We start from the raw sequence: 18,907 nt of genomic DNA, 5'->3' as shown, positions 1-18,907 counted from the left end.
AAATCTCACCTTTCACCCTACCGAATAGCCAAAACACTGCTTTACAAACTGAAATAATTTCAAAGATAAGAGCTTAAATTTTAAAAATTATGATTCCCCAAAGTCTCAAAAATTCAATGTAAAAAAAAAAAAAAGGCTTTTATAAAGAATCACCAACTCTAAAATACTGTTTTGCTAAATTCTTAATATTTTGTACAGATATCATCTCTAGGTACGTGTTAAAATTATTTTACCTTGGAGACTTCATAAGATTTGGTTCCAGTCAAACACAATTATTCCAGAACGTATTTCAGAGTGACTCCAAATCCCCATTTGTAGCTAGGACCAATCATTTCTGCAGTTCTGAAAAATTATCTTAGCTTGGAAGACCTATTTAAAAAACAAAAAAAGACAGCAATTAGCATTTTAATGTTGAAATGATACAAATTTCCAGTAGCGAAATAAGGTTTTTTACAATGACACCTGCAGTTTCAGGCAAGCGGTAGACAGCCAAACACATCCGCATTTGCAGTGTCCTAATATACATGGGGTTAAGGGCAGAAAGACAGAGAATTCTGCGCTCATTAACTAGCCACATATTAGTTAACAGAACACAGCTTTAAAGGAGAAGTTCTCTCAACAGCAAAGGCATTCAAAACTTTACAGAGCCTTCCAGACCATCCATGATGCAAAATTTCGCTCTCCCACTTCCTTAACCAAAGAATGAAAATGGACATTGGGGATGATCCATCGCACGAGTTCTGCAACTGACCCAGACTCAGAGAGCAGTGAATAGAGCCAGCATGGAGATCTGAATTCCTAGCTTTGTGTGATACAAACCTGAAGATGATGCTAAACAATCTGCAAGGATGCTTTTTGAAAACAGAGGGCAAAAGTCTTTCCAATACAAAACACCATACCAAAATACAAAGAACTCTTGTTAATACCGTAATTGACACTGCCTTTTGAATACACAAACCTAAAAGGACTTTTCCACTCAGTGAAAACATTTTTACAAAAAGGACCCAGATGATTCCAAAGACATCTCAAGAAGAAAATAATGAAACATGAAATCACACCATTTTTAACATTGCTAAGTTAAATACATCCCTCCAAGTAGTGAAGATCAGAGAAATAATAATGTGTCAATAAATATTAAAGCAAATACAATATAAAAATAAACTTTGTAATAGTATAATTTGAACCCATTACAAATCCATCACAAAGCACAACTGATTTTTCTCTTCTTTAGATGCCCCTGAAAATAATTACACAGACTTGAAGACCCACCCCTTTGGGGCTTCAGGAGAGAGTGGGCCTTGAGTAATTAGCTCAACGAGAGGGAAGAGGCTTTGAGTAACTGTATAAGGTATTCAAACAAAAACCGGAAAATGTTCACCTCTCAGGTCTTCCAACTTTATTATGTTTGTCCTGATGTCCACCCAAGGGCACAATGTGACTTTCTGTTATTTGAAAGAAATACGGAGTATAATTTATCAGAACCCATCATAATGAACACCTCCCATATAGTGGAAACCAAAATGACCTTTTCCTGGCTAATATTTATCTTGTTTTCTTCACATAAAGAGAACCACTGGGGATTTTTTTTTTTTCAATTCATTTTAAAAAATGGTTCCATCAATGAAAAGAAATGTAATCTAATAGTTTGTAGGCCAGATGAGAAGCCAGGAGTTTTAATTTTAGGCTGAGCAGTAACTCATTCAGTCAGATTTTTCCAGAGTGGACCCTAGGCACTCACATGAAAAGATTAACTCTTTCTGTACACTCAAGGCCACCAAAAATTTCATGCACGGCACCAAAAGCATTTCCTGCCAGTCATTCATTTCCCTCCATTGTTTCCCAACAATAGCACAGTCCTTCCTATCAGTCTGCTTCAAAAGTAATTCACTTTTAAAGAGTCTCAGTGTTTTCAATGACGAAAGACATGATGTATAACTAGACTAAAAAAAAAAAAAATTAATGTGTCCACTAATTCTCAGAATGAACTAAAAACACTCAGCATTTGGAGGATCTTTCACCTTACATGTTGGTATTGTGTGGAGATAGTCACTGTTTTATGACAAAAAAACAGAATGCCTATTTGTGTTTCCTGGTACCAAGAAACTTTGAGGTTCCCCAGCAGAGGGGACCGACCATTCTTCAGATGTTTATTTCTGTTGCACACAAGAAAAAAATGCTGCCTACACTTGATTTACTATCAAGGAACTATCAAGGCTTCATCTCTCTTTCTCTTGATCTATTTGCCTTCAGTCATAGTGGGTTGACTTTCCTAAGATGCCTCTTTTGGAATACAGTTATTTATTTGTTATAGATAAGCACTGTCAGAATACCTCTTGACGTCTGTTTGCTACACTCGCCTCACTCCACACATGCCAATCTGTATAGCATCAAGTTCTCATTTTTTCATTCTAAAATCCTTCAATGATGAAATATCATATAGTTCCTTTTAAAATCAGAAGACACAATGACCTTAAATCTGAATCTACTCATGAGTTATATTCAGACTAAATCACATTTGAGGGACAGTCTGCAATGTAATTGCTCTGTATTCTTAAAAAACTGTCAAGGTCACAAAAGATTATATATATAAAAATCATAACGAACTATGGAATTGTCCCAATTAAAAGAGAAACACATGGCAACTAAATGCAACTGTGATCCTACACTGGATCTAGGGCTAGAAAAAATACACACATACATTCTCAGGATGAACTGCACACAGACACACACACACACATGTGCACATACATATATATACATATATAGCTATAAAGGACATTATTAAGATAATCAACAATTTCTAAATAGAAGCTGCAGATTGAATTAGTGTTGTGTCAACATTAAATTTCCTGATTTTGATCACTATACTGTAATTAGGAAAGAATGTCTTTGTTAACCTTGTTATTAAAAAATACAGCCTGAAATATTTAAGAATAAAGGGGTAAATCTCCAACCTATTTCAAATGATTCTGAAGGGGGGAAAAAAAGAGGGGAAAAGAAGAAAGGAAGGGAAGAAGAGAAAAATGAATGAATAAATGAAAGAGAAAACAAATAAACATAATGTAAGCAATTAGTAAATCTGGGTGAAGGGTATATGGGATTTATTTGTACTATTATTTCAACTTTTCATTAAGTTGAAATCATATCAAAATAAAACATATGTACTTAAAAGGCCTACAGTTTATAAGATATTCTAAAGAATATCTTCAGTTTATAAGAAATTCTAAAGTGATTTAGAATTTATTACCAATCCCAAATAATGAAGAGAATTGATAGTTGGAATGTTCTGGTTAATTCAACTCACTCAAGCACCCAGAAAAGCTTATTTGTTTTCATTTAAAAGGTACTGACATAATGCCTACTATGGGCCAAGCACTGTGTTACGCACTTTAAAATATTAACCCGCTTAAAAGTAGGATTTGTTTATAACCTGATGAGATATAAATATACAGATGAGAAAAATAAGGCACAGAGAGGACAGGTGACTTGCCGAAAGTCGTTCAGCTGGCAAGTAGTGAAGCCACCTGGCACCTAGGTGCCTATTTCAATTCTTGTAAAAATTATTTCCAGGAAGTCTTAGTACCTTTTCATGCTTTAGTAATAGATTGAAAATAAATCTACCTTTCTTTGGGAATTCAAGACATTGATCATCAACCTGTAGATGAAAAGTCCTGTGGACAAATGCATATAGGCAATTGAACTAAATTTGCTAGCAGATTCTAGCTTGGAGCCTAAGATTATTCTTATATTAATCTCTAAATAAATTTTGCCTCGTCTCTGAAAAGCTGGTGATAAACAGTGATTACGATTTGCTGCAGATTTTTTAAAGGCGTGTTATTTTCCAAATTAAGACCAAACATGCAAGAATTCTAAAGACCTTGAGTAATTTAGCTGCCATTTTTCAAACAGATGAAAACAACTGCACTTCAGGTCAAAATCCCTCCAAAACATTTCAGTGAAAACACGCCAGAGCCAGAACATAACACAGAAAAGCTAAATTACTTGAGTTGATTTCTATGAAAGAATTCAGCACTGAAACAAAAAAAAAAAAAGATTTTTGTCTGTGCATCTGCTCATACTCATTTCCTGACAAACTCCTATTCAGAAGCATTTTTGCAACAAAACAGCAAGGCAGACTCTCGCTTAATGACAAAACAAACAGTCCTCATGCTACTCAACAACACTGTTCTTTCCTGCCTGCCCACTGGCCAGGGAGTTTTCCAAGCTCCACCCTCCAGAGTGGGCACACGTGAATAACTACCTAGGTATTTCCAGACTCACCACCACTCCACCTGACCTCCCAGGGTGAGACTTCCTGGGATGGCCCTGTGACTCCCATTCTCAGCCCCTCCAGTATCAGGGCACGGTAGGAATAAATCTAAATCTAACAGCAGCTAATGATGCAACAGATGACGCCCATAAGAGTTTAGGCATTGTGGTACATTATTTCTCCATACTTATATCTACTTAATCAAGACGAAGATAATAGAAGTGAGAAATGTTTCATAAATTAGCAACCTATATTTGTGGAGTAAAAAATAGTTTTATGAATGGAAAAAAGGTGAAAGGAGGGTTCCGCTAAGTGGCGTCTTGTCCAATAACCAACTGAGATTTCAAAATGGAAGTTACCTACATAAAATAATGCATCATTTCTTCAGACATAAATGAGGAAAGATGTTTCCATTTCCAGTTGCTTAAACAATACAACCCCAGTGAGATATCTCCTGGAAATTTTCAAATAGCTTTTACACAAAAGTATGCAAAACCAAATATAACCTCTTTCTTGACAAATTTATTCTGAAACAAGAATAATGCTAATGAGCTTTTTATATTTGAGAGTGTACTAATGAAAGTAAATGTATTTAGGAGATTATCCACGCTCATATGAGCATATTTCAAGCACTGCTACTTGGTTGATACCTCCACTGAGCTATCACATAATTATCACATGATACATGGAATTACTTGTAATTTAGAGCATGGCTGCCGTCATATGTTAAAGCAGGCATATTTTTCTGCCAAAATGTGCTATATACATGTTATAAATTGCTTTTTTAATTGTTTGCTTAAAATGTCTATGAAGAATTCACAACGTGTTAAAGTATTGTAAATTAGCCATTAAAAACAATAACTGTGTTTATTAACTATTAAAGAATTTTATAAACGACATTTCAAGTGTTACCAATATCACCTCATCTAAATTAGGTAGTAAAGAGTTCTTTTAAAAGGCTCTTCTAGTCGAAGATAATTTAAATAATTAAAATAGACGTGCTGTGTTTTTATAAGGTTCACACTCTGTCATTTTAAGAAATGAGAAATTCCTTAAAACTGCACTTAAATAAGTGCAGTGACAGATTCCCTTCTCATGGAAGTACGGGCAAACAGTGCATTTTGTTATTATAGAAAACCCCTAGCTTTCCACTGATCATGAGAAGTACAAAAGCAATCATTGTTAAGTGATAATGGTTCATTGAGAATCCAAATACATAAACTGAGAAAATAAACCAGCATCAAAGTTACATAAAATAAAATCCACTCACCATATTCAGGGACACCCAGCATGACTCCACAACTTGTTGTCCAAGTAAAACTGCCCAGGTCTGGGGCTGAACAAATGGGAGTGGTAAGGGCAGTTTAGCCATAAATCTCTCAAGGCCCAATTATCCTTACTGTAGAGGGTTTATTTCTTTTAATTAGACCAGTTTTTAATTGGAAATTTTCCTCTCATTTCCCATTATTCAAATAATCAAAACACAGTGTCCAAGGATTTTATTTAACATAATAACATAAGCTTTTCGAAGCCACTTACAAATTGCCACGCTTGTAAAATTTTATCTGAAAAGTTTTTATGTGATGATCTAACTTCTACATAAAGAATATTCATAAAAATAAAGTACATAAATATCTACTACTACTATTCTACTACTTTAATCATTATGATGGGGGGTGAGGTCTGTTCACTTAAACCATAATGCAGACAAATCTCCAGAGAAAAGAATATCTTATTTTGCTTCCACAATAATTTCTAACATAATGCCCTACACATCTTGGGTGTTAAATATGTTTTGTTAAATAAATTAATAAATGTAAATTAATAAATGTAAATTTCACAAATAAATGCTCATTTAACCACTATGTTCCCAAAATTCTTCACCTATAAACTAATATAGTTCAACTAGATGATCATCGAGATATAGTTCAACTGTAACTCACAGAGCATTTTAGGAGAAATAGTGAGATTCAGCTATTAAAGACAGAGCTCATGGACATATATACATATTAAATTCAGCTGCGGCAGGATTATACAGCAAGACAATGCCTCTGGCAGACAATATTGGCCATTTTAATCCATAAATGGGATAGATGGTTCTTAAAAGATTTAGACTTATATTAAATTTTCAACCTTAAAATCATCTTTTGTTTGACAACAGTGCCCTCTTGTGGCAAAAATAAGGAAGTATCTTGACAGTACTAACGTTAACTGATTTACAATGCTTTTATTTTATAATTTTAATTTTTTAATAAATCTATATTTATAAACAGTACAAACTATCTTAAAATAAACATGATACTATATAATTTTAAAACAATATCATACTAAATGGCATTAAAAGGGTAAATCAAAATATACTAATTGACTTCTAAATGAAATATTTATATGAATACTGCATATAATAAACACACGTGCATAATGAGATTCAGTATTTGTTGGTTCTCCCTTTAACTTTTTATAACAGAATTCAATGCTACAATCTATCAAAGCTCCCTAGTCTTTTTAAAGATATTCAAAACACTCTGCGGGTGTATACCAAAAGCATACCAGGCACTGGCTTTATACCGGGACATGCTAGGGGAAATAGATAACCAATTTCTGTCTATCCAGAAGTGACAATCTAGTTGTGAAAGACAAATATACATGGAGCAACAAAGAAAGTATGTCAGTAATATCTGGCATTGTCTTTCAGGATAATAAAGATGTGAACAATGTCAAGAGTAGACTGGCAAGGACTGCTGTAACCCAGGAAAACTTCCTGGAAGAGGCATTAACTCAAAGGAGTAAAAGAGTAAAGGAGTGTTTTGGGAAAGAAATAAAGAGGTTTCTGGGCATTTTTTTATCTTTGTTTTTGTTCGTTTGTTGTTTGGGGGGGAAGATCTGTATATGTGTGGGTTTGTTTTGTTTTGCTCTGATTTGATTTGGTGGAGGAGGTGGAAGCGTCACTAAGGGAAACCAGAGAACTTATGGTGAAACGGGGAAGGGAGAGGATGCAAGTAAGGGGCTGATCACAGTGCGGAAGTCATATTAAAAAGCCGAGCACAACTTCCATGCTCTGTCTCCATGTTCAATGGGTCACCACTGCATGATTCCTTCAACAAGTATTTTTTGATCATCTCTTCTGCACCAGGCTATGTGGAGTCCTGGGCACAGAAGATGAATAATGTCCCAGGTGTCCTGGGGCTTACATTCTAGCATGGGGAGACAGATCAACAGGTAAATAAGCATGAATATGATAACTATGGATTAAGGTAGGTGTTACAGAGAAAGCAACAGTAAATACAGCGGTCCCCCCACCTTTAATTGTGAGGGCTATGTCCTAAGACCCCCAATGGATGCCTAAAACTCTGGATAGTACCCAATCCTGTATATACTGTGTTTTCCTACACATACATACCTTTTCACTTAAAGGAAGCACATTACGACTCCTCTTTGGCATATCTGAATTGCCAGCATCACTACTCTTGCACTTTGGGGCCATTATTAAGTAAAATAAGGGTCACTTGAACACAAGCACTGTGATACCAGGGCAGCCAATATGAAATCTGAGATGGTTACTGAGTGCCTAGTGGGTTGGGAGGAGTGGGTACGCTAGACAAAGGGATGATTAACTAACTTCTTAGGTGGAGAAGAGTGGGACTGCACAAGATTTCATTATACTCAGAACAGCATGCAATTTAAATTTTATGACTTCTTTCTATAATTTTCCATTTAATATTTTCAGACCATGGTTGACTATGGGTAACTAACTAACTGAAACTGTGGAAAGCAAAATCACAGATAAGGGGGCACTATCATATAGTAAATTCCAAGTACCTTTGGAAACTAGGGCCAGAGAGGGCAAAATCAATGAATTCCATTATTATCTATCTCTTTATTCCAGTCTTCTATAGCCTTCCTGCCACAAGGCCTTTGCACATGCCATTCCTATTGTTCAGACACATTCTTCTGTCCTCCGCCTAAACAATTCCTGCTCAATCTTCATATTTCAAGACAAGTATCAGTTCCTTGGGGAAGTTCTCTTAATTATTAAGTAAAATCTCTGAATGTTGGTCTTTTCTTGATTTTTCAGAATTGCATTGTTACACTAGCGTGGGTCTTCCCCATAAGACTTGAAGCTTTATGAGGGCAAAGACTTGGTGTCTTCTTTCAGTATTGCATTTTGGCTCTAGGCTTAGTAAAGGACCTAGCACAGAGCCAGGCATGTACCAACTATTCAACAAATATTTGCCGAATCAATGAATCTGAAAAACGAAACTTAAACAGGATGCCCCATCTTCTTTCCCTAACAAATGTGGGTTTTTTTCTATCACAGTTTCCACCTTGTAGCAAAATTTTTAAGTGTTGTCGAAAAACAAAATTGCACCAAGTAAACCTGAAGATCTGATTGGTTTTACTGAGCAATTCATGAATTGGGGAGCATCCAATCTAGCAAGCAGAGAGGGGCTCCAAAGAGCTACAAAAAAAGAAAGGTTTTTAAAGGAAAGACAAGGAAGTCATAAATAAAATTCTTTCAGGCTTAGGCAACCTACCTATGAGGGACAACAGAAGTCTCTGTGGCAGATTACATCACCTTTCCTTGGGAGATGAAAAGGATTATTTCATTTATGCTGACTAGAAAATCCCACACTCACAGGTTAAAACTACATTCCTGAAGACCGTTGTGATGGCAGTTAGGTTAGGTATTAAGTCTTGGTTTGCTTAGCACAAATGACTCCATTGGGAGTTTCTCTTTTTTTTTTTTTAACACCAAAGACACTTTCTTAGGTGTGTATTCAACTCACAATTACTACTTTCACCATGAACTTCCCAACCCCCACTAAACTTCCTAAGAGGGTGCAGGGCAGCATGGTTCACTATGCAGTTCAGCCACCTATGCCTAATTCAATCCAAGCCAAGTGAAGTTTCCTCTTCCTAGAACATAGAATTGACACCGAGAGACAACTAGTTATTCTAGAATAAGCTGTTAAAGAAGGAAATATAATTTGGGGAGGTGTGGGGTGGCCATCTTTCTCTCACTACATGTAAGGTGGGAAAAAAGGCCAATTTTCAGTGAGATGAGATTGACACAGATGTGCAAAGAGCAGCAATGAAACCAAAAAAAGAGCAAACTCCAGGTCTCGGATGTTCTTGGCCCACCTTCATCCATTCCCTTGGATTCTGAAACTTTTTTTAAATAATAATTTTCATCTTTGCTTGGCCCAGCTGGAGTGATTTTTTAAATTGAATCCAAATAGAACTGTCTCATTTCATAGACAGGAAAACTAAGATCCCAGAAATTATCTTCCTGAGATTACAAAGCTAACTGGTAGGAGAGCTGGACTTCATATCTGAGCCTTCTGACACAAGAGCCACCCTGTCTAAACTGCCTAATTGATAGCTACTGGTCACATGTAGCCATGTAAGTTTAAACTAAACGAAGTAAAAATTGTATTCATTTTTTAATTTTTGTTTTTAATTAGTTTGCATTCAATATTATATTAATTTCATGTGTACAGCATAGTAGTTAGATGTTATAAAATTTATAAAGTGATTTCTGGATAAGTCTAGTAGCCGTCTGAAACCATAATAGTTAATAAAATATTATTGACTATATTCTTTATGGTGTACTTCACATCCAGTGATTATTTTGCAACTGCCGGTTTATACTTCTTAATCCCTCCATCTTTTTCACCCAGTCCCCTAATCCCCCACCCATTTGGCGATCATCAGTTTGTTCTCTGTATCTATGAGTATTTCGGTGTTGTTTGTTCATTTATTTTGTTCTTTATAATTTTCACATGTTAGTGAGGTAGTATGGTATTTGTCTTTCTCTATTTGACTTATTTCACTTAGCATGATACCATTTAAGTCCATCCATGTGTTGCGAATGATAAGATTTCATTCTTTTTTTATGATCAAATACTATTTCATTATGTACCACCTCTTCTTTATTCGATCCTCTATCGATAGACACTTAGGTTGCTTCCATCTCTTGGCTATTGTAAATAATGCTGCATTGAACATAGGGATGCATACATCTTTTCGAATTGGTGTTTGAGTTTCTGAATGAAGTAAAATTTGAACTTAAGTTCGTCAGTGGCACTAGCCACATTTCAAGTGCTTAATAGCGCCATGTGGTGAATGATATTGTATTGAACGACACAGCTACGGAAACTCCACCATGCATACAGTTCTACTGGACCACACTGGGTGCCTGAGTGATCAGTCCTCTCCATTTGTGAAATCTGAAATGAACTGCAAAAGCTCACGTCAGCCAGTGTACTGAATACAGTGGAAAACACTGCAACGCAGGTGGAGCTTGCTGTTCCAAAGCTTGGGTTCTCATTCCTACTGCTTCACATCTTTCCAATGGGCAAATCGCTTAACTTCTCTGGACTACAAGTTCTTCATCTTAAAATAGATTTTAAAATAGCTACCTGGGTTCCTGTGAAGTTCAAATTGAGGCATAATCAAGAAAAAGGCTCTGTAACCTGCACTTGTACTAATATATGGGTTGTTATAATGGAAAACGGCAACAGCTAACTGCCACCTCCAGAGCCCATATAAATGCCTGGCTCTGCTCTAAGCGTTTTCTATGCATTAACATATTTAACCTTCCCCACACGCTTTTAGGTAGGTGCTATCATTATCCCTATTTTCAGAGGAGGAAATTTGGATGCGGGGAAGTAATGTGACTTGCCCAATGGCAGAACTTGAACCGAGGTTCCAGCATGTGCCCTGTGCCCATTGTGGCCAAATCTGCCTTCCCTATGGCTAAAAGTGGGCATTCGCCCTTCCCTCTCTTCTACATCTACCACTGTTTTTTCAGACAATGCCTGTATCATTCATTTTGTGTATACACACTCTAGTTACAATCTTGTCTTTTGGGCTTTCTCTTCTAATATTTTTACCTTGTGTGTATATATTTTTGTATAAGGATAAGAGAACCTTACTGGACACAAAAACACCTGATGTCAAAACAAAAAGCAGGCTTATTCACTCTCACACATTATGCAAAGTAGTAATCAGCAATCAAATCCTGCTTGAGAAAACCTGACAAACCAAGTTAGTAAAAGCACTTTCCAAAGTATTTTCAATCTAATAAGTAATTTCAGACATCATTGGTTCTCCCAATCAATGGCCATTTCTATAATAGATGAAAGGAACATAAAAAAAAAGCAGAGACGGGAATTCTGAGAGATAACATCCCAGCATCATCACTCTCTGAGGGTTAACATTTGCCTAATGTATAATAACAGCTTCCCTTCAACCAACATTTGCCAAGCATCTCTTGTGAGGCAGATGTTGGAGCAGAGGGTCACCCCTACTTAGCAAACAGGAGCTTCAGCACAGGTCTTAAATAACTGCCAATGCTGAAAACAGGGATTCTGAATGTGGGCTCCTTGGATAGAATTCAGGGGTCTACGAACTGGAATGAGGCAAAAAACTGACATCTTTATTTTCACTAACCTCTACTGAAACTCATCATTTCCTTCAATTATAAATTCTAGCAACAAACCAGAGGGGTATTTTGTAGTTCCTGTGACTCAGTCAAAATGGGAAACCATTGGTATTTTCAAGTCACATTTACAGTTTGTTGCATATACTTCAAATTGTGTCTACCACAACCTCATAATTATTTAGTTAAGGGATCTGCCTATATATCATGTTGTTTACTGTATTAATGTTCTATATTACAAATCATCTTAATGTTTTGATCACTACATTTTAGTACAGTCGGCTTCCTTTGTAATCCTATAAATTTGCTTTATGTGTATTAAAACATCATCCTGAGACGGGACCCACCGGCTTCACTAAACTCCAAAGACATGGGACCCATGGCACAGAAGAGGGTAAAGTATCTATCTACGTCCTAGGAGCTGGCAAACCGTGCCTTCAGTGTGGAACATCACAGCGCCTTCTTACCCCTTCCTCCTCTCCCACTCTACGTAAGCTGAATATTTCACCCATCAATTCTGCTGATACTAACACAGGAAGTTTGAAAGAAAACTGACATGATGCAGTGACTTCTGTGTAAGACATAAACTAGTCACAAAAGCACCAGAAAACAGTTACAGAATGATTTTTGGAAGGTTAAAAAAAATTGCCCTGTATCGAAAGCACCATCGTTTCAAGTACTTCTTCAAACCACTATTTGTAATGTATTCCAAGTTACAAGTGTAGAAATGGCCTCATTATCCCCACAGAGGTCCTTCAGAAAGTCTATTTTAAAGCAACACCTCTGAAAGTTAACCCGCAATCTAAAAGCCAGAGCTATAAATACACATGGCCTGGGAAAGCAATAGGAAGATGGATTCCATGATTGTGTCTTCAAGAAAGAAAATGGGAGAGCTGTAGGCTAGCGGATTGCTTTGTGAGCAGCTATAAGAAAAGGGAGATGAAGTTTCAAAGATCTTTAGGATAGCACGTGCCAGAAGTCCAAGGGCAAAGAGACCCTTGTCATCCTGATAGAAAATATATAAGCAGGCGACCATTAATAAAGAGGTTCATAAAAGGCTTCCCAACTTATAGCATAAGTGTCTATGCAGGTTATGACAAAGTTAATGAGGTGAAGTTGTTAATATGAATGAGGTCACAGGGTAGGTTCTCTCCAAAGCAAGGCCTGAGACAAAGATGTAAGAGTGCATAATAGAGGTCTCTGATGTGAGCCATGGCAGCTGGATTCCACCAAGGCCTCCCAAGAAGTATAGAGAATGGCTCCCAGAATCATCCACTAAAGGACAGGTGGTGAAAGCATTGACCCATCAGGCTTCCATCAAAGACAGGAGCACTCAGGTTCTTCCAGGCTACCTTCGCTTGTGCACCACTGCGTCAGAGAAGGCTCTGTAAGGAAGGCAGAAAGACGCCTGGTGAACGCTATGAATAGAATATGAGGAGCTTGAGCTGGTACTCCATGTAATATCTCTCAGGTGCCCACAGATTCACTGCTGAACTTGCTGAGAACAGTCCTTTGGGAGGGGCTAAGAGATATGACACGAAGTATCAGATGTATCTGCTACCCAGGACAAATGTGGAATGTAAGATGTTTTCTTCTGGAAAAGCTTTTCCTGTGTTGAATTCTAAAATCCATTCACTTACCAAATATTTCTGAGCCCCAGCTATGTGTTATACACTGTCTCTAGGCACTGGGATACAGCAATATTAGGACAGGTGAGGTCTCTGCCCTCATACACCTTGTATTCTGACAGCAGCCATCTGAAAAATGAGTATTCCATTTATTGATAAAGAGATGATAGGAGAAAGAGTGATGAGGAAAAGGAAGAGAGCAGAGAGGAAAACTTAGCAAGGGTAGTCAGGAATTACTATTTTAGCCAGAGCCTGAACGAAGAGAAGGAACTAGCCATGGGCCATGTGGAGGAAGAGCTTTTAAAAAGAGGGAACACCATAAACAAATAAAAAATAAAAATAATCGATCAATTTTTTTTTTTTTTTTTTTAAAGAGGAAACAACATGTCCAAAGATCCTGAGGTACAAAGAAGTCAACTAGAGCATACCAGGGCAGTCTCCCACAGGGTGTGTGGAGGGAGGGGAGAATTTGTTGTAAACAGGAACTCTCATCAGTCAGGGAATGAGCGGACTGTGGAAATTTGTTTTCAGATAGTGACGAGTCCTCTGCAATACATAGGGTCCTCTCTCCTCAGGCTGACTTCCAGCCAAACCAAAGTATTTTCTTTTCTTTTCTTCTTTCACCATGTTTTCATCCACAGATCACTGAACTTGAAATGTCACAGTGTTAACCAGTCTTGAACCAAAGTAAAAATCCCAAACTGCCTGTAGTCCCAGAGCATTTTGGAAAGGAAGAAACAAAAGTAAATCATAAAGTATTTTTACATCTGAGAAAGAGGAGAAAGCAGCAAGTGGGAATAGGTACATGTTAAATGAAATATGTTCGGTGTACACACCAGGCCAGATAAGGAAGCAGGATGAAGATGGGCCTCAAAAAGCAAGTGTCCTTCCTCAAAACAGCCAGGCTAGTTCTGCATCTCCATTCTGTCATCACATCCTGGGTGATGATACATCGATTGGTGTAACAGAAAATCAGATATTGATTTCACATATCTGTCCCTGGGCATTAGTGAATTTCTTGCCAGCTGACTGCCCTTTAATTTTAATTATCTGGGGCCTTTTAGCCTTGAGAGACTTGGTATGCAAATAATAAGCACTACTATTAGCTTTTATTTAGCATTAACTATGTGCCAAATATTATGCTGAAAACTTGTTTATATGTATATTAACTCATTCGAGGTTTGCAAAAGCCTTCTGAGGCATAACCTCATTAGAGAAAACTCAAACACAGCAAGGTTAATAATTCAACCAAGGTCATATAGCTGATAAATAGGGAAGCCGGGGTCTGAATTACAGAGGGTCCTCTTCCAGAGTCCTCTTAAGCACAAACTCCAGGACTTTGTTAATTCGGTGTTAACTTCACAGCTGACTTTCTGTGGTAATGATGTTCTGAAGGTATTGGAAGCCGACCTGTAGAGAACTCACTGCCATCTGAAAACCCATTTCCACAGTATATTACACCCATCGTGAAAGAGTCCCAATGAAGCAATTTTAGCCGAGAGAGAGGAAAGGGGGGAAATGGAGAGAAGGTTTAGAGAAATTGATCCTCCACTCATCCCGAAAGTAGCCAAAGAAATTAAGGCTCATCGTCCAAACAGAAGGTGGAGGCAAAGATATGCACCAACTGTCATTCTCAATGTAATGGCTTTCTCTCTAGCTGGCTCCTTTAAAGTCATCTGCTTTGGAGAATGCCTCGATCCTCAAATGAAAAATCTTCCAGCTTCCGATATAAGTGTCAGGAAGGCAAAAGGCTGGCTTGAGCTGAGCCCAGCAGAAAATGCACAGAACTACAAAAGGCTATTTTTGTTATGCTCAGGGCAAGGAGAACAACAAGAAGACAGGTCTCCAGCTTGGAGAGGGTAGTGTGATGCTAACGGTGACAGCAAGTGGAATTACTCGCCCTCCAGTCTGCATCTGTATTCTGTCAAGAAGAATGAGATGCTTTCCATAAAGGGTGGGGGACACTGGTTAAAGGGAACTGAGGTTCAAAACAGGTTGCTGCAATTGTCAGAGTGCTGGCCCTCTGTAAATGAGTCCAAGGTTCCTGGCCTTGATGAATTAAACCTCATGCTACTGACAGCATGAGGTGTAAGGTGGCAAAAGCATCATTAGCAAACTCTGAAAAATCCTGGAGGACAGAGGATGTACCATCAAATAAGAGGGAATGGAAACAGACATTCTACTAATCATAAATCAGTAAGCATCTGCCAATCTCACACACACAAAAATCTTAGAATGCCCTTAGTAACATGGGGGGGCGGAGAGGGGGGGGCAGAAAGTAACAATGATTACTTGGAATCGGCATAGATTTACTAAGAACAATTCATACCAGATGATGCTCATTCCGTTTTTTCGTACTCACTGAAGTTGACGATCCAGAGACTTTTACGGTCATAAAATCTGGAACGCAGCAAGATATTCTCAGTTTTTCATAAAACTCAGAAGCAAAAATATAAAGAAATACAGGCTAGACATAACGAAAATAAGTAGGCTAAATAACCTACTAAAAGTTCTCCTTGCAAAGTACCAATCAATTATGTCTATGTCAATTTAAAGTGTAGTCCCTAGTGGTATGCCACCAGGCTCTACCTAAAGCCCAGTCCTGTTCATCTTCTTATCAATAATCTAGATGCTGATGGTGCCAGCATTCCACTCAAATTTGGTGATGACCTGAAGCTAGGAAGGAAAACAATTCTGAAATATCTGAACAAAATTGAAAAAAAATCCAGTAAGGTGACCAATCTACTGAAAGTTAAAATGGAATTCTCTAGAGGTAAATGCAAAATATTAAGCTTCAGTCTAAAATCATCAATGAATAGGATTGAAGAAACGCTGCTCTCTGGTAGCACATGGAAAAAGATTGCTTGTAAATGTCTTAGCTGACTTGGAATTTAAATGAGAAATACAATATGGCTGCCAAAAATGTTACTCTGATCTTACGTTTTATTCATAAAAGTACATTGTTTAAAACTAGAAGAGATAGTTCAGTTATACTCTGAAATAGTTAGACCAGAATGAAAGATAATACGTTACTTGGTTCAATTTAAGAATGACAAGGACAAATCAGGTTTCATTCAGCATCTATGGCCAGGATGCTGGTCCAGCTCTATCCCATAGTTTCCCATCATAATGAAATGTTCTGTATTTCCAGTGTAGCAGCCACTTCCACATGTGTCTACTGGTATGTGGCTAGTATAGCTGAGGAACTGAATTTTTAGTTCTACTTAATTCTAATCAATTTAAATGTATGTAGCCACTCGTGGCTACTATATTGGGCTGCCCATCTCTAGATAAAGCCATATGCCAAAAGGTAGTACTGGAAGGACACTCACTATGAAAAAAAGACCTAATGGAACAAAATAGCAAGTGTTTATATCTGAAGTACTCTCTTATGGAACAAGGATTAGAAATATTCTCTGAAGACCACTGGGCAGAACTAGGACTTAGAGAAATTACAGTACAATAAAACTCATGGCTGTGTAGAAATAAGTGCTTAATAATTATGACAATGTCAGTTTTATACAGCAAGACCCATGGCCATTGTACTCAATGACCAGCCCCTAACACAGTGCCTATTGAGTGAAAGAATCAATCAATTTAAAAAAAGAAATAAAAAGCTGCCTCAAAAGACAATAATTTCTCCCAGTCTGGAGGAGTTCCACGAAAGCTGTCTGACCACTTTGCCAGAGATATTATGGAAGATCCAGGCACCTACCAAAAGGCTGCTGGACTAGATAGCCTTTAAGGGCCTTCCAGATCTGCTAGGAGTCTTTTGGCTACCATTAGAAGGAACTGGGTTCAAATCCTGACACTCATTATTTGTGTAATGATCTTAGATACCTATTGCTACATAACATATCACTACATACTTGGTGACTTCAGGCGGCATACATTTATGATCTCACAGTTTCTGTGGGCCAGGAAACGACATGGCTTAGCTGGGTCTCATGAAAGTGCAGTGAAGGGGTCAGCCAGGGCTGGTTTCTCATCCAGAGGCTAGACTGGGGAAGAATCTGCTTCCTCACTCACATGGTTGTTGACAATATTCAGACCTTCATCCTTGTAGCTGCAGCACTGAGAGCTTCAGGCTTTTTGCTGGCTCTCAGTAGAGCTGCCCTAAGTTCCTAGAGGTCACTTGCACTTCCCACCACATGAGCTTCCCCAACATGCCCACTTACAACTCCAAGCCATCAAAGAGGCTCTAGAGCAAGTGTGCTAGCAAGCAGAGTTTACATAAGGAAACACAATCACAGATGTGACATCTCATCAACTTTGCTCTTTTCTGTTGTTAGAAGCAGGTCAGGTCCCACCCCCACTCAAGAGGTTGGGAATTTTACAAAGGTGTGAACTCTAGGAAATGGGGATCATGCAGGGCCACCCATAATCCTTTTTTTTTCTATAGAAGATTGCTTTGGGAGATTTCTTAACTGCTTTCCCTTATGTCCCTATCATAGTCTCATAGGACAAAGATAAAACATCAACAATTAAAAGGTGCTTGCAATTAGTGCTAAATGTTCTTTTTAAAAAGACTTACAATCCTGTTGATTTTGGTTGAGAGAACAGAGAGGGACACCTGGCATACTCCAGCTTCTCCTCTATAAAAATTAGGCCACCAATAGCACAACAGAGTCATTAGAGGCACACTTACTATATACAAACTCGCTTTAGAATGTTTAGGGTCAAGTTTGTCTCCATGACCGCATTTGAACCTCACAATAACAAATCTAGTAGGATAGATTTAGGTTAAAGAGGCTTAAGATTAAAAGAGAAGCAAGGCGACCCTTTAAGCCAAAGAAATACTTAAGAATTCTCAACCCATCATCCATTTTACAGACCTTTGTTAGTTATAAGCAGAATTCATTCAACATTCATTTATTCAACAAATTTGAATGCCCAGACTCCTGCATGAAAACGTTCCTTTGTTCCTTCCTGTTAAGTAGCTCAGTGATTCTCAAACTTTGGGGATAAAAATCATTCTATGGGGTTGTACACAAAAATATTTTACAAAATTTTGCAGTGAGTAATTCTGACTATACATGACTTTTCTTTTACACACTTAATTCAGTACCAAATCCTGTGTGCAATCAGATTCCCTTGTCCCAGCCTTATAGGTTTGTCCTAATATGCATCGTTAAAAGGCTGACACAATGCTTGGCACTTAATTGTCTGATAAATATCAACTTCTACATCCTTTTAAATTACTAAGCATGTGAAAAAAGATTTGATGGTAGATTTTGCCTGAAATAGGTTCATTTTAATTTTGCATTCCCAACAAGAGGGTCAAACTCCGTATCTTTCTCTTCTGCTGAATTTACATTTCAAAAACTGTAGCCCCAAAACATGTTAAGGGCACTGTTCACATTCAGAGCAGCTGCTGCTGAAAGCAAAGATGCTGCTAAAGCTCAAGAGAAGAGCAATTATGCCAAGCCAATCGATAAAATGAACTGTAAAGATTAATCCTCCATAATCCTTTTTTTTCTATAGAAGACTGCATTGGGAGATTTCTTAACTGCTTTCTCCTATGTCCCTATCATAGTCTCATAGGGCAAAGATAAAACATCAAGA

The 18,907-nt window shown here is 37.7% G+C and overlaps 1 protein-coding gene across 5 annotated transcripts in view; it reads right to left on the bottom strand.

Annotated features, from left to right (window-relative positions):
• Positions 1–18,907, bottom strand: part of TAFA4 (TAFA chemokine like family member 4) — a 155,248-nt gene that overhangs the window by 116,980 nt on the left and 19,361 nt on the right. For all 5 annotated transcript variants that reach the window (XR_004950506.1, XM_036219490.1, XM_036219487.1 and 2 more), the window contains exon 2: positions 234–369. Coding sequence is in view for 4 of the 5 variants with exons in the window: in XM_036219490.1 (XP_036075383.1) it covers positions 234–247 (14 nt within the window). In the remaining variant the exon portion in view is untranslated. The remainder of the gene's footprint in view (positions 1–233; positions 370–18,907) is intronic.

Source organism: Rousettus aegyptiacus, unplaced genomic scaffold, assembly GCF_014176215.1.
Source record: "Rousettus aegyptiacus isolate mRouAeg1 unplaced genomic scaffold, mRouAeg1.p scaffold_m13_p_4, whole genome shotgun sequence".
Lineage (NCBI taxonomy): Eukaryota > Metazoa > Chordata > Mammalia > Chiroptera > Pteropodidae > Rousettus > Rousettus aegyptiacus.
Note: the sequence above shows the minus strand (reverse complement) of the source record. Positions and strands in the feature narration are given on the sequence as shown.